Source organism: Rattus rattus, chromosome 14 (assembly GCF_011064425.1).
Source record: "Rattus rattus isolate New Zealand chromosome 14, Rrattus_CSIRO_v1, whole genome shotgun sequence".
Lineage (NCBI taxonomy): Eukaryota > Metazoa > Chordata > Mammalia > Rodentia > Muridae > Rattus > Rattus rattus.
Genome location: NC_046167.1, coordinates 18,362,558 through 18,387,325, shown reverse-complemented (window position 1 = coordinate 18,387,325; position 24,768 = coordinate 18,362,558). Strand labels below are relative to the sequence as shown.

The 24,768-nt window shown below is 40.8% G+C and overlaps 1 protein-coding gene across 1 annotated transcript; it reads right to left on the bottom strand.

Annotated features, from left to right (window-relative positions):
• Window positions 1-2,851: 2,851 nt before the first annotated feature.
• Window positions 2,852-17,114, bottom strand: LOC116883694 (3-alpha-hydroxysteroid dehydrogenase). The gene is made up of 8 exons (XM_032884907.1): window positions 16,957-17,114; window positions 11,879-12,046; window positions 9,836-9,952; window positions 7,685-7,762; window positions 7,144-7,266; window positions 5,046-5,155; window positions 4,633-4,798; window positions 2,852-2,953 (listed from the first exon to the last, which is right to left on the bottom strand). Exons 1-8 carry the CDS (start codon window positions 17,038-17,040, stop codon window positions 2,870-2,872), a joined length of 930 nt encoding a protein of 309 aa, XP_032740798.1. The 5' UTR covers window positions 17,041-17,114; the 3' UTR covers window positions 2,852-2,869.
• Between the last annotated feature and the right edge of the window lie 7,654 nt (window positions 17,115-24,768).

Here is a 24,768-nt window from a genome sequence, read left to right as displayed (position 1 = left end):
CTCAGCAAGGTCAGAACTTTATCATATTATTATTCATCCTGACCACCAGATTTGTATTAGTCTTCTGCAGCTGGCTGGGGATTTTCCATGAACCCAGTCATACTTAATTCTAACCATAATAATAACATCAATAATGGAGAGTTTCAAGGGCATTACTCCCTACATGTAATTACCAAAAAAAAAAAATGTGATATATTTCCCAAGCAGAGAGACATATTCAAATTTCCTCTCAATCTCCCCACATCTGAATCATGATGATGCTTTTAGATTGGTTCTCTTCTTACCAACATCCCAACCTTCCCACAAGAACTTACTCTCCGGGTTCTTGGAGCTCTGGTTCTTGGGCTGTTGGAGAGAACCCTGGGTCTCTTGGTCATTCCTGCCACATGTGCCCTACCTCAAAACTAAGAAAAAGGGAAGAGCTATGGAGTATTTTCTTCTTCTTCAAAGAACATGGGGAATATTGACTAATCAATAACCTCTAACAATTAATTCCCTGAATGTTGAAAGTTCTTTCAACTCCCACCCAGAAATCCCTTTGCAATAACTGTCCTCAACACCCACTTCATGCCCAAGACTTCTAGCAAATCAGGTTGGTGTCAGAAGTCAGAAGAAAACAAAACACTGAGATCACAGAAATAGTGGCAGGCAAGGATCTTTAGGGTTGGACCTAATGAGATGGCTCAGCATTCAAAGGCACTTGCTAGTCTCACAGAAGACCTAGGTTTGGCTCCCAGCACCTACATGGTAACTCCATAGTCATTGTAACTCCAGTTCCAAGTGACCTGCAACACTCTTCAACCCTGCATGGACATAGACATTCATGAGATACACATACATGTAGGGAAAATATTCATATATGTAAAGCAAAATAAATGAATATTTAAAAACACAAGACTAAGAAAAGCAACTTGATGTTCCATTTCAGAGTGTGACAAAAACATGGCTTCCCTCATAGCACTGTGGACATTGCTCCAGCTGACTGTGAATTAACAGAAACAGTGGTCTGATGCGTTCAGTCACCAGTATCCAAGATATCTTTCATATCACAATGCATAAACAGATCTTCCGATAGAAATGCTGACAAAGTCCACCATGTTACTATTCATCAGTAAATGGATGATTGGGATGGCCATCAAAACTAAAATTAGAAAAAAAAGAATGCATAGTGTAAGAAATTAATTCCTTGTTTTAAAGAAGGTAAGTCCAAATGTTGGTCAGTACTAAAGGCTAGATCAATAAACCTTTTCCTCCCCAGGTTTCTTAGGTCATGCTATATCTTCACAGCAATAGCAATGCTAACTAACACGAGGACTTAATATGTTAAGTTTATAAGTGGAATATTTTTTCAGTTTTATACACAGGGTCTCATATAACCCAGGCTGGCCTCAAACCCATCTACAGCTAACAATAATGTTGAGCTTATGACCATCTTGCCTCCACCACCCAGTGTTAGTGTTACAGCTGTGTGCCACCATGCCCAGTTTAAGAATGTTGAGTTCCTTACTTCAGAAGCATACTTTGGAATTTGATACTGAACCTTTACTACTGACATAAAGCATAGCTGACAACGATCATTCTTTATAATTTAACACTTAAAAGATGGGAACAATGGACTGACCCTGGACTCTGACCTCATAGGTAGCAAGGAATATCCTAGTAAGAGCACCAGTGGAAGGGGAAGCCCTGGGTCCTGCTAAGACTGAACCCCCAGTGTACTAGACTGTGGGGGAGGGCGGCAATGGGGGGGGTTGGGAGGAACACCCATAAGGAAGGGGAGGGGGAGGGATGTTTGCCCGAAACCGGAAAGGAATAACACTCAAATGTATAAAAATACTCAAGTTAATAAAAAAAAAAAAAAAAAAAAAAAAAAAAAGATGGGAACAATTCCTCTCTGCTTGTCATTCTACTTTTGCATTGTTGTCTCTACTTATCTCTTATCTGCCCTCTGTACAAATCAAAAGATTATTAATGCTGTATTAATATAAATTAAAAATAGCAGTATTTTTAAGCACATATAATTTTCCATCAGGCTATTCTCACTTCATGTACATTCTATCATTTCAATTGTGAATTTAAATTCCCATGAGCAGAAGAATTGTCCCTGCCTACTCTCTTTGATAGGGTATGTGTTTGCTCAGTTCCTACAACCTTACGACAGGAAGGAGACTAGAAACCATCTGTTGGCTTCAGATTTTTCCAACAGTGACAATCTCTTCAAGATCTCCCTTTGATTTCTTATCTCACTAATCTAAGATTCCTCTGTTCTGTGCACTGAGCTCTCCGTCTGTCTGAAATGTAAAACAATGGTTTCTATTCACCTCACAAAGATTGGCTGGTTTTCATACAAATGTAGCTTTGAGGACCAAACAAATGTGAAGCCAAAGGAATTGAGAGGCCCAAATCTATTAAAAACATCAATTTTCAAGGTGTAATTACCAATTCCATATGAACTAGATAAGAGAGTCTAACCAGGACAATAGCATTGAAAGCAACCCTTCAATCCAGTTAACAGGAAAACTCATGAGATATTCAGAAGCAACTGTCATTAGCTGACTTTTAGAAACATTTCATTTTTCCGTATGATAATGTATATGTCTTGTGACATCATTGTAAAAGGCAGAAACCTATACAGGGGCTGGTTTCAATGAGGGCATTGTATCATCCAGAAGTTCAGTGACACGAAACTGTGGAAAAGCTAACCCTAGTTCCACCATTGAATAGAGCTCTGGAGATAATTGGTAAGAACACCCAGAGCAGCTCCTTCCCAACTCATACTAGTCTCTGTCTTACAAATATTGACTATTTTAACATGTGACAATCCTACTCAAAAAGCAAATTGAAGTAGTGCAATGATCAAAGTTACTCACTATTCTCCATTGTTGTATCTTAAATTTCTGTTCAAGCCATCCAGGACTTTCATGTCCTCTGAAGCCAACTGGAATTCAAAAACCTACCACAAAAGTAGAAATTTTATTATTTTTATATTACATATTGCTAGTCTGGAAAATCCAAGTGAATTCAACAGAGTGTTGCAGTGGCGATATTGAAAACATAGGAGGCACATTCCAAATATCTTGAAGATACCAAACAAGCATCCAAATTATTAAAGGATAACAGGTGGAAAAAACAGAAACTCAGGTTCTTATGTAAGAGATTGAAACCACACGAGACTACAAGCCAAAGGAAACCTAGAGAAGAAAGAGAGATAATGAACTTAGAATACCAGAAAAAAATTTAAAACTGAATTTTAGTACAATGTATGGGCAGAGACTCCTATATCCCATTAGTAATACAATGAGAAAATTAGGTTTATGTAGCTTAATTTATAAATTGTCAAATACTAATGAAGTCATCAGCAAAGAGCATAGGAATTGGCCTCAAAATTCTTATCTAAATTAGGGAGATTAAACATGAATATTATCACCACTAGCACCCAACATATTCAGACTAATGATCTTATGGATCTACAGTATTCCTATAAAGTATGTTGGAATTCAGTATCTGAGCAGCTGAGAAAACTATTAAGGATAAGACGCGCTGTGCTTTTAAAGTGTAAGCCAAATAAACCCTTTCTGCTCCCAAGTTGCTTTTGGTCATGGTATTATGCCAGCAACAGAAACCAAATTATGACATTAAATTAACCCAATGTCAGCCATGCGCAAGAGGGACTCTGTATCAAACAAGGTGAAAAGTGAAAACTAACACCCAAGGTTGTCCGACATCTATGATATATACCATACCATGTCCATACACAACAGAAAGAGAGAGAGAGAGAGAGAGAGAGAGAGAGAGAGACAGAGAGACAGAGAGACAGAGAGACAGAGAGACAGAGAGACAGAGAGACAGAGAGACAGAGAGAGACAGAGAGACAGAGAGACAGAGAGAGAAGAAATAGCAGCCATCTTTAGAATAGCCCACTCCACAACAACTGTGCTGTGTAACAAGATGCAGCCTAAGCTAGTTAGCTAAAGAGTAAAGAAAAAACTATATGAAAGAAAACTTAGGCAGCACTGACAACAGACCAGTCAATAAAGAAGCCTCACTCTCTTCCAAATGTAAGAGTGAACAGAAAAGACATGCCAAAGGTCAGCCCAGGCCAGCAAAATGGTTTAGCAAGACCCAAATGCAATCCTGGAATCCATGGTGGGAAGGGAAACTGACTCCTGAAAAAGCACAGAAATAGTCTGAGAGATCATGGAGGACCCATGTTAAGGATATGTGTTAGCTTGTCTTAATGTCAAACTTGACACAAGCTAGAAAAGTGGGAACTTCACTTGAGGAAAATACCACCATAAGATCCAGATATAGCTTCTTAAGTAGTGATTGAGCCTAGCCCATTGTGGGTATTGCCATCTCTGGGCTGGTAGTCCTGAGTTCTATAAGAAAGCAGGCTGAGGAAGTCTTTAGGAACAATCCAGTAAACAGTGTCCCTGCCATGGCCCCTGCCTCAATTGTTGCCCTGAGTGAGTTCCTATCCTGACTTCCTTTGATGGTGACCTGTGTTGTGAACGTGTAAGACAAGCCCTCTCCTCCATACATTGTGTTTAGTCGTGATGTTTCATGACAGCAATAGTAACCCTAAGACGAGATATTTCACAAGCACTTCAAGGCCAACAGCCCAGTCATCACCTGTGTTAGCTCTTTGATCCGCTTTGCGTTGAAACTCCTGGCCAGGGGCACAACCCCACGCTGCAGCTGGTAGCGAAGGGCAACTAGGGCTGGGGTTTGCTTGTACTTCTTTGCTATGGCACAAAGAACTGGATCATCTAGGAGAACTGGACTTTTCTGGTCCACCCTGGAAGGGAAGGTTAAAAGAAAATGCTGAACGCCTGAAATGCAAATTACCTTTATGTTAGGAGACTTACAAAAACAGGTAACCAGACCATAGATAGACAACTGTTCTTTGCCCTCCCCTTTGCAGGGAGAGTTAATATCATCTCAGATCTTCTCAGAAATACCAATCCCCCTAAGTCCATTGGGAGTTCAATCTAGACAGTGCTATGGAACTAAACATAGTTTCAGCAATGATGTTTGGTACTGACCATATTTTGTCTCGTGAACTTCCCAGCGTGCAGTAGGAAACCAGAATGATGTCTTTTGACTTACAATAGTCCAGCATTTTGCTCTGGTTGAGATAAAGGTGACATTCCACCTGACAAAAGACAGTCAGATTACACGAAGCTTTGTATTAATACGAAATGGAAACACCAAAATGAAAGAACTCGAATTCTTGAAAAGCAAAATATGAAATTTGAAGTAAAAAAAAAAACATTAAGTAGCAATCACTTTAACAAAATGAATTTAATGTGTCTTTCTTGTAAAAAGTTTTGTTTTTAAATATTTACCTGAGAAGAAACAATTCTGTGGACCATTACTTAGATTCTAAGTAATCATTTACTAGTCAATATCATCACAGATCTTGTCAGAAATTTAAATACCAACGCCTCTAAGCCTGTTGAGAGTTAAATCTAGAAAATTACTGAACTAAACTTAATTTGTTTAGGCTTGGCATATTCCAGGGTGGGAACAAGGAAAATATTCTTGCAAACTTGTATAGTATACCACAGTAGAGGCAACACTTCGGCCAAAGGCCCATAATAGCACGTGTGAAGACCAAAGTGATAGCACCCACATCAATATAAGAAGTCCATAAGTCAGCCACAAAGAGGAGAAAAGAGAGTACACAAATCCCTTTGCTCACCTTTAGTTTGGCGCTTTAGTCAGAACACCAGTATTCAAAGGCAAACTACTAATGTTTACATTAGCTTATATAGAAGTGAGTTGGATCTTACATGTAAAAAAAAATTATATATAGCAAAATATCATGTAAGAAAAATAAAAGGAGCTGGTGCAATGGCAGATTAAAGCACTTGCCATCAAGTGCTGATTTCAACTCCTGTGACCCACATGGTGGAAAGAGAGAACCAACCAATTCTTACAAACTTCCAGATATGTGCTGGTCTGTGTGTGTGTGTGTGTGTGTGTGTGTGTGTGTGTGTGTGTGTGTGTGTGTGTCTGTGTCTGTGTGTGTCTCTGTGTGTGTCTTTGTGTCTATGTCTGTGTGTGTCTGTGTGTGTCTGTGTGTGTGTGTGTGTGTCTGTGTGTGTGTCTGTGTCTGTGTGTGTCTGTGTTTGTGTGTCTGTGTGTGTGTGTGTGTGTGTGTGTGTGTGTGTGTGTGTGTGTGTGTGTTTGTGTGTGTGTGTGTGTGTTTGTGTCTGTGTGTGTGTGTGTGTGTGTGTGTGTGTGTGTGTGTGTGTGTGTGTGTGTGTGTGTGTCTGTGTGTGTCTGTGTGTGTCTGTGTCTGTGTGTGTGTGTGTGTGTCTGTGTGTGTGTGTATGTCTGTGTGTCTGTGTCTGTGTGTGTGTGTTTGTGTCTGTGTCTGTGTGTGTCTGTGTGTGCTTGTGTGTGTGCTGTGTGTGTGTGTGTGTGTCTTTGTGTCTGTGTCTGTGTGTCTCTGTGTGTGTCTGTGTCTGTGTGTGTGTGTGTGTCTGTGTGTGTGCATGTGTGTGTTTAAACAGTTGATTTGCTGTTAGAAAGCAGAAAGGAATCAACTCAAAGTGCTTTGCACAAAATCCCCCGATACGGTTTCATCATAACCAGATAAGATATCTCACAAATTCAGATGAGTCTGATAGCTACCAGTTAATTTCCCTCTACCTATGACTTTGGTTAATCCAACTGAAGTTGAATGTGTCAGGACCAAGGGTGCAGCCATCTAACACGCATGGCTGTGCCTTTGATCTTTCCTTGGACTTTATCACTATTTACTGCCCACACTGTGTTTCCAGGGCCACTCCCCCTGAACACAGTTCCCTCCACAGCACCTTTCTTCCTCCAATCTAATCTCATAGACGGGGAAGAAAAGCAACTTGCTCTCAGAAGTCACACTATAACTGCTGCCTCCTGCCCTTGACAGCATTTCCCTCTTCTCCTTCTTATAACCAGTTGGCCAGGTGGTATCCCTAAGCCCACTGGCTTTCTCACACAGAGTTGTAATGAAGAGATTTTTATGTCCTCTAAGAGACTCCACTCTTAGAATTTCCATCCTAGGAAAGCGAAATGAACAGGACTAGGCAACAAGTCAGTGGTACAGGAAGAAAAAAATTAGGAATGAAAGGCCAAGAGGTGGAAATGGCTCACCTGGTTGCACACAGGCTTGTATTTGAGCCCCGGCTTGTTCAGGATCCTCTCCAGCTGCCTGTGGTTAAAGTTGGATACCCCAATGGACTTGGCCAATCCTGCATCTTTACACTTCTCCATGGCCTGTAGAGAAAGAGAGGGTGGAGGATAAGTTGTGCAGTTGTTCCAAGAAGTAGTGTTAAGAGAGTTTACGAGCAATGCTGAGGGAGCCGCTGGCTCTGACTGTCTAGAGGAAAAGAATTGGTGGAGAAAAGAAAGGGCAGAGGAATAGAAAACAAACAAACGAACAAACAAAAAACGAAGGCCTGAGTCCTTAAGAAATAGCTGACATTACAACATGTGCTTGGAAAGACACTCCTAACCTCAGTTCTCCTCCCCTAGTACTTTCCAACCACAAATTCCTCTAGCATCCCCACAGCACCACTTGTGGAAATTATACAGTTCTAGATCAAGCAAGGTACATTGTGCTCTTACAGGTGGACATCATACCTGATCCTCTCTCCCAGTGTCCCCTTCTGTGCTCTTTCTTCCAAGGACTCACCTCCCATGTGTCACAGATATCCACTGTTTCAAACAACAGTTTTCCATGCTCATCTCGTGGGAAAAATGTATCTCCAGGCTGGAATAGAATCATTCATTTTAGAGACCTCTCTGAAGTCAGGTTACTATACTTAGCCACACTGCCAAGTCCTTCAAAGTCTGGACAATAAAGCCTTCTTGAGTGAGTAGGACATTATTTTAGCTACTTTACATTTGGAGTGACAAGAGACCACTCTTTAAAGATTGGCCTCCTCTAATCTTTTATATTTTCCATATAATTAGAAATGCTTTTTTCCCCTGTCTGATGGTGTCTTGTGTGATTTTTGTCATTATTTCAGCCCCTATACTTCCCTATAAAAAATGTCTCTATATTTTTGGTAAATCAGATAATTACATAGACCATATATCATGTGATAATGTACTATGTTCATGACAGTTCCTTATCATGTCTGTGTGTGTGTGTGTGTGTGTGTGTGTGTGTGTGTGTGTGTGTGAGAGAGAGAGAGAGAGAGAGAGAGAGAGAGAGAGAGAGAGAGAGAGAGAGATTATATCAGGATTAATGTGGCTATTAAGAAAACCAGAATAGCTCTTAAGTTCTACTAACCATGACTCTTGAATTGCCACAAGCCCATATTTTCTACCAATAGCAAATGATAGCCCCATATTAAATAAACATGGTGTAGAGCTACAAGATGGAGAAATATTTCTGAAGATGAGGCTACTTCATGCCTTTAAACGTAGTTGCCATGGCTTGGACTTCCTGGTTATATAACATAATCACTTCCACTGTACAAACTAGCTTAAAGTTTTGGTAATTTTATAGCAAGAATTCTGCATGACACAGTTATTTTGGGCTAAGTGCCATCTACAAAGCCCTACCACAAAGCTATCCAAAGGAATACTATTCGCCAAATCTCCAAGGGCTGGTAATATGAGAACCAGATGTTCTAGTTTTCTTTCTGTTTCTGAGAAAAACACCATGACTGAAAACAACTGGAGAGGAAAGGGTTTACTTAACGTCTTACACTTCTAGATCACGACCCATCATTGAAGGAAGGCAGGACCAGGATTCAAAAACAACAAAAACAAAAACACTGAAGCATTAAAAATGGTGGTACACTGCCTACAGGTTTGCTCCCTTCCTCAGTCTTAAGCTAACTTCCTTATACAGGCCAGGACCGCCTGCAGAGAGACGGCACTTCCCACAGTGGGGTGGGCCCTCTCCCATCAACCCATAATCAAGATCATTTCTCAAAGACATGGCCTTTGGCAAATATGAGCTGAGCAACTGAGACTCCCTCAGATGACTTTGGGCGCTGTCAAAAATGACAGCTAAAACTAATGAGGACACCCAGGGTGTGTAACACCAGATCTGCTCTTAGAGCGCAGTTATGAGAGATGATGTCATCTCAGTATGAAGCCTATGTATGGCAGTTTGATTAATCTCCACAATGCATGTACACACCTTCCAAAGACTAAGGCGGACTGAGGAGATGGCCCAGAGGGTAAAGCATTTGAATTGAAAGCCTAATGACCTGAGTTTAAACTCAAAAAGGTAAAAAGGTAGAGACAGGTGGATTACTGGGCAGTCTACCCTATTCAGAATTCTAGACCAGTAAAAGACCTTGTCTCAAATAATCTTTGGACAGCATCTAAAGAACATTAGTGGCTGTGTTCTGTCTTTTATATCCATTAGCACACACAAGCAATGTGCAGTCACACACACACACATGTGCACCTTCATATACATGAACACCCACAGAAAAATACACACACACACACACATGTGCACCTTCATATACATGAACACCCACAGAAAAATACACACACACACACACACACACACACAAAGAGAGAGAGAGACAAAATAGGGACCAAGACCAGAAGTATGCCTTGAATGTAGCTATTGGGTTTTTTCCAGGTTTCTAATGCAGACGCCAGCTAAATTATTTTCTTTCACAAGCAGAAAGTATGGTTTTGAGGCTTCAAAAATAACATTAGGAAATGGGACTTAGGGATTACTGTTTCTAATTTTCACTGGAACAATGATTATCCATATATTTACTCAAGAAGATGAATCTCGAATTGTCCGATAACTGTTGGTTGTAGCAGCATCACTACTGAGAAAATTTTAAGCATAGCAATTGCTCACCTGCAAAGCCATTGGGAAATGAATAATATAAAGATCCACATAGTCCAGTTGAGTGCTTTTCAGTGTCTTTTCCAAGCAAGTTCGGACCAGCTCTGGTCTATGGAAAGTGCTCCAAAGCTGCAAAGTTAAAGAATGATGCTTTAACCTCAGAACGCATCTACTTTGGTTGGGTTACTTTATCGAATGTGGAGACACTTTTATCCACACCTAAAAACAGCCTCCCTGCTTTCCTTCCTTTTCCTTAGGTTTTTCACATGTCAACTTCCCTGAGTGTGTAGTCCAATGCTATGTCACTATGACATTTTAGGTTACTGTCACATATCTATTAAACATGGAATGGAACGTTTAAGAGAGAGTTGTTTTCTCTAATAATAAGGCTCAGTTTTCAAAGTAAGGCACAGCTTGGTCTTAGTCACTCAAACATTCGAATACACAGGGAAGAGGAATTATTCATTCACAATACATAACTGAAAGTTGTAGAGAACCATCTTGGGGCCGTGTGAGTGTGTGCTGGACTTAACTGTGTATACTTCATCTATCCTTTTTGTGAACAGAAACTCTTACAGAGTGCTTAACTGTTTAGAACTTCAGCGTTGTGGAGAGGTTGGAATGTCACATGTCCAAAGGTTAATTATCTTATCTAGTCGAGCCCTCTGAAACAGCCATTCCTTATCATCTCTGTGTGAACTAGCATCTTGTGACTAATAGATTAAAAAAAAAATCCTTTGAGAATATATTAACTTAAGGGAACTACTAGCTTCCACCAATCTGAAATTTAAGAATGTCATCAATTGCATCTTGGGTCCACAGACAACACGCCCATCTCACTGTACCTGTCTCTCTGACGTACCCATCAATGTGTTTTAAATGTGCATTATGAGTTTCTTTGTTCTGTGAAAATATAAAACTTTCACAAAACTACCATTATGTTGGAACATAGAATTTGGGGTAACCTACATCTAAGTTCCTAAGACATGGTTACTCCAAATGGCTCCAGAATAATCTGTCTCTTATTCCCTTTAAGATTCGAAGTATGGCTCCTGTAGCCTGCACACAATAGATTTTTATGTACTAGCCTGCTGTGTGAACTCTATCCCCACAGAACTTCTTTTTTTTTATTTTCCTGGGGGGGAGTGCCTCTGCCTGCCTAAGAAATGCCTCAGGCAAGACATTCCCTCCTTTTCCCCTCCTCAGTGATGAAACTCAGTGTGCTCAGGGGCATGGTGCAAATACCCACATTTATCCACTGGACCTTGTCTTCTGAGCAAGTCTGGTGATAGTGATGAGAAAGATTCTGCTTTTCGTTGTTTCTCTCCCTGAATTAACTTGAAAGAAGTTCCCCAGAATGCCATGTAAAGTCACCCAGGAACATTATAACCTACAGTCCCCTGCTACTGTTGCTTCTCAAATTCTCCTTCAGTTCCTCAGTAGTGGTCACCATTGGGTCATGGTTGAGTTCGGTCTGACTGTACATTTCATGATGGGCCACTCTGCTTTGACCTGAGACTCCGAACAGTATATTTACATGAAAGTCACACATTCTGACTCCACAGAGGTAACAAAGAGGTATTTATCTATTTTTGATCCTAGCTTGAATGCATGAATGTGTGTGTGGGATGGTTTATATATGCTCAAATCAGGAAGTGGCACTATTAGAAGGTGTGGCCCTCTTGAAGTAGGGTTGTCACTGTGGGAGTGGGCTTAAGACCCTCATCCTAGCTGCCTGGAAGTCAGTGTTCTGCTAGCAGCCTTCAGATGAAGATGTAGAACTATCAGCTCCACGCCTGCCTGGATGCTGCCATGTTCCTACCTTGATGATAAAGGACTGAAACCCTGACCCTATAAGCCAGCCCCAATTAAATGTTGTCCTTATAAGAGTTGCCTTGGTCATGGTATCTGTAGTAAAACCCTAACTAAGACAGTGCATGACTAAACCTTGTAGTATTTAAAAATGATGTAAGAAACAGGTATTGATCCAAACACATATTATCCCTATAGTTCTATCACATTAAATAGTCCACAAGCATCCCATATACAAAATACCTTTGAAGTATAGAATATATCTTCTCTCTTCACAGTGCCGTCTTCAATCTTGCTTCTAATGGCCTGGCCCACTTCCTCTTCTACTTCGTACAAATAAGCAGAGTCAAAATGGCGGAATCCATTATCTATAGCTATTTTAGTAGCCTTGATAACTTCATCCTTAGCAACCTAAAAGAGCAACCAAAAATAGTATCTATGTAATGAAAGATATTTCAAATACAATCAATGTTTCTCCAGTGAATCAACTTCTTCTGTCTTGGGGTTGTTATGTATGTGTAGAGACAAGCTCAGTACAACTTCCCTGGGTCTCTTCCAATCAGTCCTAGAGGTAAGCATTCCCCACAAACATGCTCAGTCAATCACTGCAGTACTGACATTGTCAGTCCTGAGTAGTATCTCCTGATGCAGTCCTTTGATTAAAGGAATCACAGACTCAATTGAGGCAGTATAGAAATATAGGACAACTTATGGAAATGGAATACAGGAAGAGAAAGGTGCCTCTCATCCAGGAATCAGCCTCTTACCAGCTGAAAACCAAGAATACCATATCAGTTAGCAACATATGCTATGGTGGCATATTCAGCTATATTATGTTAAAATAACAATAAAATTGGATTAAGTCCAGACATGTATATGACCTTGAAGAAGACACTGTTTCCTTTCCCATGTATTTTCTAGGCATCTCAAATAAGACTGTTACCTTTGTATACAGTAAAGATGTCCTGTTTGATGGATTCCTGTGAACTAGATTCACCTTACCAACTGTGACTCTGCCATATTCATGAACCACTCTGTGAACTCATTTTGTATTAACTCTCTGAAGATAATAACTTCAGTTAAATAGTATATACAGCTATTACACAATCCACAGACCACATGGAAGCTCAAAAAGAAGGAAGACCAAAGTGTGGATGCTTCAGTCCTTCTTAGAAGGGAAAACAAAATACAGGAGGAAATACAGAGACAAAATGTGGAGCATAGACTGAAGGAAAGGCTATCCAGAGACTGCCACACCTGGAGATCCATCTCATATACAGACACCAAACCCTGTCACTATTACTGATGCCAAGATGTGCTTGTTGACAGCAGCTTGATATAGCTGTCACCTGAGAGGATTGGCCAGAGCCTGACCAATACAGAGGCAGATGCTTGCAGTTAACAATTGGACTGAGAACATGGTCCCCAGTGGAGAAATGACTGAAGGAGCCAAAGGGGTTTGCAACCCCATAGAAAGAACAATAATATCAACCAACCAGACACCCCAGAACTCTCAGGGACTAAACCACCAACAAAAGTGTACACAGGGATGGACCCATAGCTCCAGCCACATATATAGCATTGTCAAGCATCATGGGAGGAGATGCCCTTGCTCCTGTGAAGGCTTGATGCCTCAGTGTAGGGACATGCCAGGGCAGAGAGGAAGGAGGGAGTAGGTGGATGCATGGGAAAGCACCCTCATAGAAGCAGGGGGAGGAGGAATGGGCTAGGGGTTTGCAGGGGGGGAAATCAGGAAAAGGGATACCATTTGAAATGTAAATAAAGAAAATATCCAATAAAAGGAAAAAATGATAATGGGTGATTTTTTCCATGAAAAGCCCATACCTATATTTGTCTGTGTCTTCTTCTTGCTTTTAATAGCCCATGTTTAAATATATGCTTTAAAATGTTTTTTAGGACTAGGCAAACGGTTCAGCCAGTAAAATGCTTGCTGCACAAGATGAGACCCTGAGGTGGACCCCCGGAATTCATGTAAAAACAATGGGTGTAGCTGTGCATGCTTTTGATCCAGGCATTGAAGAAGCAGAGGCAGGCAGATCTATCAGGCCAATTTACCCTGCCTGGTGAGTTCTGGGCCTGTGAAGGATTCTGCCCCAAATAAACAGCAAGGTGAATAACATCAGGAGAACAGCACTTAAGGTCGATCTCTGGCCTCCTCATGCATACATCCACATGCATGTGCATGTGTGCACACACATACACACACATGCATACACACATACATACACACATATACATTCACACATACACACACTTATATATACATACATATATATACACACACATAATTATATACACATACACATATATACACACACATACATACACACATATACACACACATACACACAGAGCTATTGTAAAGAAAAATAAGAAACTATTTTATATCTGTAAGAAATTTTAGATGATTTTCAATGAAGTTACAAAGGTTATATAGCATCTTATAGCTCTCTCTCTCTCTCTCTCTGTCTCTCTCTCTGTGTGTGTGTGTGTGTGTGTGTGTGTGTGTGTGTGTGTGTGTTTTCCCAGGAGTAATTATTTTCAATTCTACAAGACATATAAAGATCATTCTCTAATTACATCTACATTGATACGAACAAGTGGCCAATGGCACTGCATGTCAATGCGTTGCATTCTAGCCCAAGACTCTCTTATGTAGAATAAGTTGTAAGAGGACAATAAAATAGCCATGGCTGCTCATAAAATGGTCCTGCACTGAAGTCAATTCTATAACAATGCTTAACAAAATGTTCCTTTGCTCAGAAAGCTCAAACCTTTGAGTCATGGTCAGAGTCCTCTGTCTATTGATTCAGGATCAGAAAGGGGGGCGGGGAGCTAACAACATTCTTCAATATCTTGAGATTACATTCTGTTGAAAACATATCTCATGAGTGACTGGCATAAACAGGAACTAATTTTAAAAAAAAAAAAAAGCATCTTGTTTTGCTGAATGATGCACCAAGGTGCGTTTTGATCATTGGTTGCAAGAGGAAGTGTGGTTAGAAGTCATTTCCACTGAATCTTTTGCATTAGATCACTGTTAGGGGAGCCTAAAAACTGAGTTATGTGTAAACTTGACTGCTCTGGCTTTATTTATTGACTGAGCAGCTTAGCAATACAGGAATAGCTGGATACAGATGGAGGCTATGTCATGTGTTAATTTGACCTGCATTTGTACAATTCACAAAAAGTGAAGCTGCATCTCATCAACCCCAGAGCCTGGCTTCCCTACACACCTTCTTCTGGCCTCAGGGCCATATGTCCATACTCACACAGAGACACATACATTCACACACCGAAATTAAATCTTTGAAAATATGAGCAAGTCTGATGCTACTTCAAAACTCAATGGAACTCGAAATGTTGCATTTAATGCAAATAAAATTAAATGATAATGCTGTAAATTACTAAGAAGGTTTACATAAGCTAGCAAATGTCACATGGAAATATCTATTCCCATAAATATTTGTTCTGGCTCTGTTGTAAGAGAAATCAGTCTTAGGGATGAAGCTCACATTACCTCTCCTGGATAAAATTGCCTCTAATACCCTTGGGTTTTATGTGGCAGCTTTACCGTCACCATCACTCTTTGTTGTTGTTAATTGTTGTTTTCAGCTCAAAGTAAAAATTCAGTACTTCAGCTATTATTCTCTATACATAATTTACATTCCATAATGTTAAGAAATTCCACTTGTGAAAAATATAACCAAAATGAGTCTGTTTTCAATACAGCATGGATCTGATTCATCTTAACAGCAAAGAAGATAATAAGAATAAAATGGAGGATGGGGAGGGGAATACCCATAGAGAAGGGGACCCGGAGGGGTGAGGGGGATGTTGACCCGGAAACTGGGAAAGGGAATAACTATCGAAATATAAATAAGAAATACCCAAGTTAATAAAGATGGAAAAAAATAAAAAACGAATAAAATGAATTATAGAATTTTTCTAATATTTTTATTATTTGTGCATGCATATGAGTGTGCGTTCATGCATGTGTTCGTGTGTGTGTGTGTGTGTGTGTGTGTGTGTGTGTGTGTGTGTTGTACATCTGGAGGTCTGAGGGAGACCTTTGAGTGGCAGTTCTCTCTTTCTGCCATGTGATCCCGGGAACCAACCAAAGTCAGTTCATCAAAAACCCTACAAAACTTTTCAGGAATTGTTTTCTCTGGTGTATTCAATCTACCTAAAACAGTATAATTCACAGTTTTCCATTCTTTTTTTTAAAATTATTTTCTCTCACGTGTTTTGCCTGCATGCATGTCTATCTGTGTATCCCTCGTTGTCTGCTGCCAGCAGAGACAAGAAGAGAATGTTCGATCTCCTGGGCCCCGAGTTACAGACAGTTGTGAGCCACCATGAGGGTGCCGGGGCTTGAACCCAGTTCCTCTGCAAGAGGAGGCACTCCTCTTAACCACTGAGCTCAAACACTGAGTTCCAATTTAAACAGTTTTCCCTGTGGCCTCTCTTGAGCCCAGCCCTGCCCTTCTCTAAATTGTTCTGAGCCCTACAGATGTATTGAGACTACAGCTGCTGTGATATCTTTCCTCCTTACCTCTCTTTCAAGTATGTATGCTATGAAGTAAAAATTCCTATCAAAAGAGGTCAAAGTGTCTCTATGATCCTGTCTTCTGCAAGAGAAAATCGTGACTCAAGCTTAAAGTGCTAGTCGTTGCCACTCACTGAGGACTAGATCAGAATGGAAAATGTTTCCCAGAACCTCCTGTTGTGTTTTGATTCAAATGTCATGAATAGGAACATGCAGCAAGGGTTTAAGAGTCGCCTTGTTAAAGTAGAGTTCACCTCAAAAATAGTGTTCTATTTTCTTTTTAGGTAAATGTTTGTGAAGCGAAAGTAGGAAAGAAATCCTATTTCAATATAGGTCTGGAATTTGTGCTGTGGATTTAACCCCTGCTCCCCAACTGCTCATTTGACATAGACCACAACTCAGTAAATTCTACCACAAATATTTCTCTCCGGCTCACGTCTACCTGAGAGGAGTAGTTATCTGAATTGCAGAAATAATCCATGTGGCTAATCATTTTGTAACAAAACTCAGAGCAAAGCAGTAGCACTGATTACTTTTCATTTACTGCCAAACAGGCTGAAACTAAAAGAGAAGCAGAGCCCAGAATAAACAACATTGTCCACATGATAAATCTCCAAGGGACAATAACAAGTCTGACTCCTCTATTACACATGAAGAGCTCTAATCTGCAGACCCTGAGGCAAACAGGAGCAGATCTGAAAGCACATCCTTGATCTCCTATAAACCCTTAAGCCCAAGACCCAATTGTTACCTTCTCAGGCACAGTGGTTCCAAACCCCAGTACAGGAATGAAGTTACCATCATTTAGTGCTACACGCAGAGATATGGAATCCATCGCTTGTTACTCATGTAACCAAGCAGGTCTTGGGTCTTCTTTTTGCACAGGATAAAAGCCAGCGAAATTGTTACAGCTCCTTAAATATCTCCTGGAAAGTTAAACAATGGCATGTGGGAGGAGTCAGCTTAAAGCAATAGTCCACAGAGACGAAAACTAGAGGCTTGCATGCATGTGAGTGTGCACGAGTGTCCAATAAATTAATGAAGCATGAAAATGAAACCAGGAATTTCTTGTAGAAGGAAAGGTTCTGTTCACAATCCAGATTTACTTCTGTAAATTGTTAAGGGGAGACTGACGGATTGTAATCAATTACATGTTACCTAAAAAGTAACTTCAGCTACTGGGCTCTGATTTCTCATTTGAAAAGGATATCTCTTCTTCTTTACTTTCTAAACAGTAAGAGTCTCATTGTAACATTTCCACAGACACAATGTTTCTTGATCACCCTTACCTCTCCCACTGCTCCTTCTGTTCCCTCTCTGCCCCCCTAAATTGTCCACCTTCTCCTTTCATGTCTTTTTCAAAGACCAGACACCATCTGTAGGGATGCTTGAACTATTTGCCTTTCTGAGTTGGAGGTTTTATGTTTAAGAAGATGATTTTCACAAAGCTCCATCCATTTTGGTGCAAATGATATTATTTGTCTCTCCCAAATAAAACTCTATCTTAAATAGGTACCATACTTGGCTTTATCCATGTATCCATCGATTGGCACCTGGGCTGATTCCACATCCTGGACATTGTAAAAATAAAAAATAAAAAAGCACTTTCAAGAGAGTGGATGTATACTGTGATGATTTGCATATGCTTGCTCCAAGGAATGGCACTATTAGAAGGTGTGGTCCTGTTTGAGTAAGTGTGTCACTGTGGCTTTAAGACCCACATCCTCGCTGCCTGAAAGTCAATATTCTGCTAGCAGCCTTCAGATGAAGATGTAGAACTCTCAGCTCCTCCTGCACCATGCCTGCCTGGATGCTACCATGTTCCTGCCTTGTTGATACTAGACTGAACCTCTGCACCTGTAAGCCAGCCCCAATTAAATGTTGTTTTTATAAAGCTTGCCGTGGTCATGGTGTCTATACATAGCCATGAAACCCTAACTAAGACACATAGATATTTTTACTATACTGACTTTGATTATTTCACATCTATATGAAGGAGCAGAATATCTGCACCAAAAGGAAATTCTGTTTTTAGCTTTCTGAAGCTAAATTTATGCTGATGTCCATAATGGCTAAAATAATTTACCTTTTTACCAGTCATGTAGAAGGCCACCACCATCTCCCTTCCTCATCAGCATTTATTGGTTCATATTTTTCTTAATGTCAGACATCTGATTGGTAAAGCTGATAGGACAGCTTTGATTAGCATTTTCTTGATTGCTTTAAACAGTGAATAATTTTATATTTCTTTTGGACATTCTAGAGCTGTTTACTTTTCCATTCATGGTTGGCTGAATTATTACTTCAATTATAGATTTTTCAGATCTTTAAATTTTCTAGATATTTATGCTTTAGGAGGGAGTAACTGGTAATGATTCCCATATATTCCATAGGCTTTTCCTTTACCTTATTGATACTTTCCTTTTTCTTATGTTATATTTTTCCATTTCCCCTGTATTTGAAACTGAGATTTGCATAGAAGTTAGGAAAAATATCTCTTCTACTTTAATGTAAGGATTGTATTAGTAGCCAGCATTCTCTTCAAGACTTCTTTCTCAGGGCTGGAGAGATGGCTCAGCGGTTAAGAGCACTGACTGCTCTTCCAGAGGTCCTGAGTTCAAATCCCAGCAACCACATGGTGGCTCACAACCATCTGCAAAGAGATCGGATGCCCTCTTCTGGTGTATCTGAAGACAGCTACAGTGTACTTATAAATGGATAAATCTTTAAAAAAAAAAAAAAAGACTTCTTTCTCTATTCCATTCAGAGAAGAGAAAACAATCTAAAATAACAATCCAGCATTTTTATTTGCATTTTTATTCTCATTTCTTGTGCATTGGTGCTTTGCCTACATGTATGTCTGAGTGAGGATGTCAGATCACTTGGAAGTGGAATTATAGATAGCTGTGAGTTGCCATGTGGGTGCTTGGAATTAAACCTGGGTCCTCTGGCTGACTGGATCAATTCAGCTGTTCTGGTCCAAACTCCTCTCCGAGCTGACTGATTCAAACTTCCTTCTCTGGCTTGTGCTGGTTTTACCTGTTCCAGTAATACTATGCTCCTCCCTCCTCCTCCCTCCCCTCCTCCTCCTCCTCCTCCCCTCCTCCCCCTCCCCCTCCCCCCCCTCCCCTCCCCCTCCCCCTTCTCCTCCCTCCTCCTCCTCTCCTTCTTCTTCTTCTTCTTCTTCTTCTCTCTCTCTCTCTCTCTCTCTCTCTCTCTCTCTCTCTCTCTCTTTTTTTGAGAGTTGGGCAGTTGGTATATCCCATCTCTGACTTATCTGACTCATTTTGAGAGTTGAGCATATCCTATCTCTGACTCATTTTTTCAGTGCTTTCTCTGTTCTGTCACTTTGTCTGCCCCTCAATTAGACGTCACTTGTAAACATGGCTATTTTTTTTTTATAAGCTAACCTTACGTTCATTGTTAGATGTGTACAAAGGCACATCTGTATTCCAGCCACATCCTACTGTAATCCAGGTTGTGCCTGCCTTCCAAGCCAGACCATATCTTTGGATGGGATCCCTTGCCAGAGCAACCATGTTGCTGGATTAAAATTCTGTAGTGAGCCATATTGGATTTGAGCCTGGCCATTTTGTGACTGTTTAGCTCAAAGTGGCTACGTGACTCTTGGCCACACATACTCCTCTAAGAGCCTCTCCCATGAATTTACGGCACAGGAAGATAACATTCACGGGATGCTTCAGCCTAAGTAAAACTCAGTTATCTCCTCAGTCAACACCCGGTGTCTCCACCGCCTGACCTCATTGTCTACCAACTGACCTCTTTGCCTCCAGCTATCACTGCCTATACCCTCATCTCCCCCTCCTTCATGTTTCACAAAGGTCACTCCCCCTACCTGAAAGCCTTAAAAACTGTAACGTTCATTCCAATAAACGAGACCTTGACAACAGAATCTTGCTTGGTCTCCTTCTTCTCTCGCCCCCCATTAGGCCCAAGGGTAGCGCCCCTTCGGGCCTGAATAACTGGGTCCCCGCTGGCGGGGACAAAATTCCTCTACAATGAGGGAAAATTCCAGCGTGACCATCTTTCACTATGTGGCATAGACAGCCATACTTCCTTAACGAATGGGCTATGCTTCATGACTATGGAGGTTCCCCAAAGCAACTGAGGAACTAGATAACAAACTACAACCTCTGAAAGCAATGCACACAGCATGAGATTGTAAGCAAGCTGTGACAGACATTAGCTCTTGCTCTGAGCACTAAGACATGCCACTAAGCTGTTGGCTCAGGAAAAATAAATAAATAATAAAGATGCGCCTGAATAAGAGAGGAATTCCAAAGAGAAAAAGACAGGTGGATACAAGGACTATCTATTGTACAATGAAAAGAGATGACAGTATCCTGAATAGAAATCTAAACTGTGAGGATCAAAGGAGTTGGCCAAGTAGTGGGGAATATAAAACAGGATGATAGCAGCTTAAAAACAAGATCTCATAGAGGTCTTTTGTCAGACCCTCCTGGGCTCCCTAAGTGTTTGCCCCCTGCTGAGCCTTGCTGATGCATGTGGAAACTTTTGTTCTTAAGAAAAGAACATTTTGGCCTTTTTTGTTTGGCTAATGGGCGATGGGCGGTAACACCATTGAGTCAGTTCCTGGGTTTTTTCCTGAGGGCATAAACATGTTTTTCCACTGTGCTTCCTGGGTTTTTCCATCCAGTGGACTTGGGGTATGTATTCTGTGAACCTCAGTAAAGCATTGGCATTCTCATAGCACAAATGAACCGAGTCTCTGTCTTTTGTTAAATCCCTCAGGCCTACGCCCAGTTCTTGGTACCATGGCAGTGTGGGCACCATCAGTCTTTCCAACTTGATACATGAGGCAAAAGCTTATGTATTCACTAGGGTTTAGTGAGTAGAATTACTGCTCATAGTCGGGTTTCAATGGAATCATCATTGCCCAACCTACTGAAAATAGGGCCCACTCTTAGCTGATGAGCTACTGATAGGTGATGGCTGGTTTGGGGAAAGACATGGAGTTTCCATTAAGTGTGTGACCCCTGGTAGGTGAATTATGCTGAGTGTATAGGCAGTATAAACTCTACTCAATGAGTTCCAACATTTTTTAATTAAAAATGAAAAGGAATACATGAAGTTAGGAGAAGTTAGCATGGCTCTAGGAGGAATTAGGGGAAATGGAAGGAATAACCATGATCACAGTATGTAATATGAATTGTGACATTCCCAAAGGATTAAAAAAAAAAAAAAAAACTATATTGCGTTAAAAGAAAGAAAACACAGCCAGGCATAATTGCTCACACCTTAAACCCAGTACTCAGGAAGCAGAGAGAGGCAGATCTCTGTGAGTTTAAGGTCAACCTGCTCTACACTATAAGTTCTAGAGAGAACTCTATAAATCCAGAGCTTTGTAGAGCGACCCTGTTTCAGAAAATGAAGGAAGGAGGGCAATAGCACATACTACTCCCATTCTACCACAACTATTCATTCTTCCTGCTCTTGAGTCTTCTCCAAATAACTGTCAAGAATATTAAAGAGCTGATATTTTAATCTGACTTGCAAACTAATAAAGTAGCTTGATATGTTTTGATATGTATGGCAGTGAAAACTTTTAACATTCTCAGTTAGTATGGTAGTGTGAGTGAAAATGCCCCTAAAGCTCCTAGGGACTGGCACTATTGGGAGGTCTTGCCAGAGTAAGTGTGATCTTGTTGGAGGAAGTGTGTCACTTTGAGGTCTCAGATGCTCAAGCTAGCCCTAGTATTCTAAATCCCTGCTGCTTGTAGGTCCAGAGGTAAAACTCTTGACCTCTCAGCGACCTCTGCAGTACCACAACTTCCTGCATGCCTCCATGCTTCCCACCATGACAACAATGGACTAAACCTTTAAACTGTAAGCCAACACCAATTAAATGTTTTTCATTATAAGAGTTGTCATGGTTAAAGACAAGTAATAGCTTGTTACTCATGACAATATCTGTGGCCAAAATCAGGTCCCTTTTGAGATGGTTCCTGCATCTCTAGTTTCCAGAACATGAAGTGAAGCAATTCAGTGGCATTTGAACACTCAGTGGATTTAGAAGAAAGAAAAAAGCTTTTGAGCATTGGGAACCCAGCTTATTTGCAAGGGATGGTAAGCATAGATGCCCCTTTGACAAGAAGGAGATTTGTTGCTTACTTTAGTAGACACACTTCATATTTCCTTGAAGGGAGCTACAGTCACTACATGCCATGACTGTTCACTATACAAACTTCTTGAACAACTGACATAGAATGTGAAATACCCCCGAAGTGGAGAGACCCTCACTCAAGTCTCAGGATGATGCGATTCCCCCCCCCCAAGAACTCACGAGAGACTGTCCTTGCTGTAATCTCACAAGGTTTATTGATGTGCACGGGGGTCAAGACTCATATCCCACACAGGGGTAGAGGAGTTCGACCCCAAGTAGCTGGGAGAAGAGGTATTTAAAGGAAAAAAAACATAATCCAAGGGGGTAGGGATGGCGTCATTGGAAAATGTCGAGAATACCAGTAAAAAAAAATCACAAGGAGAAACTCCCTGTTTCTCAAGATTGTTCTTTAAGATTTTAATCTAACTTTATGGTCAGCTAGTTCCTGGAAGAGAGTTGTTGAACCAGCTGGTGTAATCATCAGTTATATGGTCAGTTAAGTTCCTGGAGCAGAGTCACTGAGCTGGTTAATCTACATTTTTGACTCTACACTGTTTGCTAGGGGGTCTGAATTTTTTCCTGGTCTTTCAAATGGACAATTGGTCCCTCTGCTTGTCACATGTAAAATAACCTAGAAAATCCTAACAGGTAAAGGGTCACACAATTCTACCTCCACACTCCAGTAGAAGACAACGTATCCAACTTTATTTGACAGCACAAATTGACCTTGACAGTTGTTCGGTATGGTTGGTTTGGTTTTGGTTTGGTTTGGTTTGGTTTGGTTGTATGGCTAAAGAAAGAGAAAGGGATATGTGAAGAGTTGGGGGACTGGTAAATCTGAACACAACTTACACAAAATTCTTAAAGAATTGATTTTAAAAAGGAACACATACAGAAAATAAATTAAAACAAAGACAAAGGAAATGAATTGGTATTTAAAAGAAAAAAATGTAAGAGACCAGGTAGAATTACTATCCAATAGATACCTACTGATTTCTCTGTCTTTTTAAGTGTTGTTTTTACTTTCTAATTATGTGGATTTGGGGGGGGGGGGCTGACTGCTTTGTGTGTCAACTGAACACAAGCTGGAGTTACCACAGAGAAAGGATCCTCCCTTGAAGAAATGCCTCCCTGAGACCCAGCTATAAGGCATTTTCTCAATTAGTGATCAAGGATGGGAGGGCCCAGCCCATTGTGGGTGGTGCCATCCCTGGGCTGGTAGTCCTGGGTTCTATAAGAAGGCAAGCTGAGCAAGCCAGGGGAAGCAAGCCAGTGAGTAACACCCCTCCATGGCCTCTGCATTAGCTTCTACCTCAAAGTTCCTGCCTTGTGTGAGTTCCAGTCCTAACTTTCTTTGGTAATGAACAGCAGTGTGGAGGTATGAGCTGAATAAACCCCTCTCTCCACAACTTGCTCCTTGGTCATGATGTTTTGTGCAGGAATAGAAACCCTGACTAAGACATGGGTCAGGTAGGTTCACATGATTACATGTGCCCATAAAGGTCAACAAAAATACTCAGGTGTCCTAGAGCTGGAGTTACACTTGTATCGCGCCAGTGTGAGTGCTGGGAATCAAACAGCAAGAGCAGCCCACACTTTTAACCTCTCAGCTGCCCCCGCCAGTGGGGACCCAGTTATTCAGGGTTCCGAAGGGGCACTACCCTTGGGCCTAATGGGGAGGCGAGAGAAGAAGGAGACCAAGCAAGATTCTATTGTCAAGGTCTCGTTTATTGGGATGAATGTTACAGCTTTTAAGGCTTTCAGGTAGGGGGAGTGACCTTTGTGTAACATGAAGGAGGGGAAGATGAGGGTATAGACAGTGATAGCTGGAGGCAAAGAGGTCAGGCGGTAGACGATGAGGTCAGGCGGTGGAGACACCAGGTGTTGACTGAGGAGATAACTGATTTTTGCTTAGGCTGAAGCATCCCGTGAATGTTATCTTCCTGTGCCGTAAATTCATGGGAGAGGCTCTTAGAGGAGTATGTGTGGCCAAGAGTCACGTAGCCACTTTGAGCTAAACAGTCACAAAACGGCCAGGCCAAATCCAATACAGCTCCCTACACTCAGCACTCTCCAATACACTCACCCCCTCCCCATTTCTCATTGAATGCTTCTATTTTATTTTGTTCATAACCCACTTATTCTAATAGACTTATATACTCAAAATATTTGTATGTTTCCCAGTTTATTACGAAAACAATGCCTGAAACTCAAAAAAGAAAGTTCAAAAATAAACCCAAAAATAAAACTTCAACAAAGCTTAATTAGAAAAAAAAAATGAAAGAATGTATGTCACTGCCAACTAATAAAATTATCCAAACCTGCTTAAATTAAGTTGATAATATCCATTTCTTCACAATCAAAAAGGTTATTTAAAATAATGTTCAATAACTTGAAGAAAAAAACATTCAAAAAGAA

What these genes read in the sequence shown, in the direction of transcription:
- LOC116883694 (XM_032884907.1), bottom strand. Translation starts at nt 17,040, where the DNA reads ATGGATTCCATATCTCTGCGTGTAGCACTAAATGATGGTAACTTCATT. An exon ending in ATATCTGTGACACATGGGAG is followed by an intron (nt 7,267 to 7,684) that starts GTGAGTCCTTGG and finishes CTTTCTCTACAG; the next exon opens with GCCATGGAGAAGTGTAAAGA. An exon ending in ACAAGCCTGTGTGCAACCAG is followed by an intron (nt 5,156 to 7,143) that starts GTGAGCCATTTC and finishes GTCTTTTGTCAG; the next exon opens with GTGGAATGTCACCTTTATCT.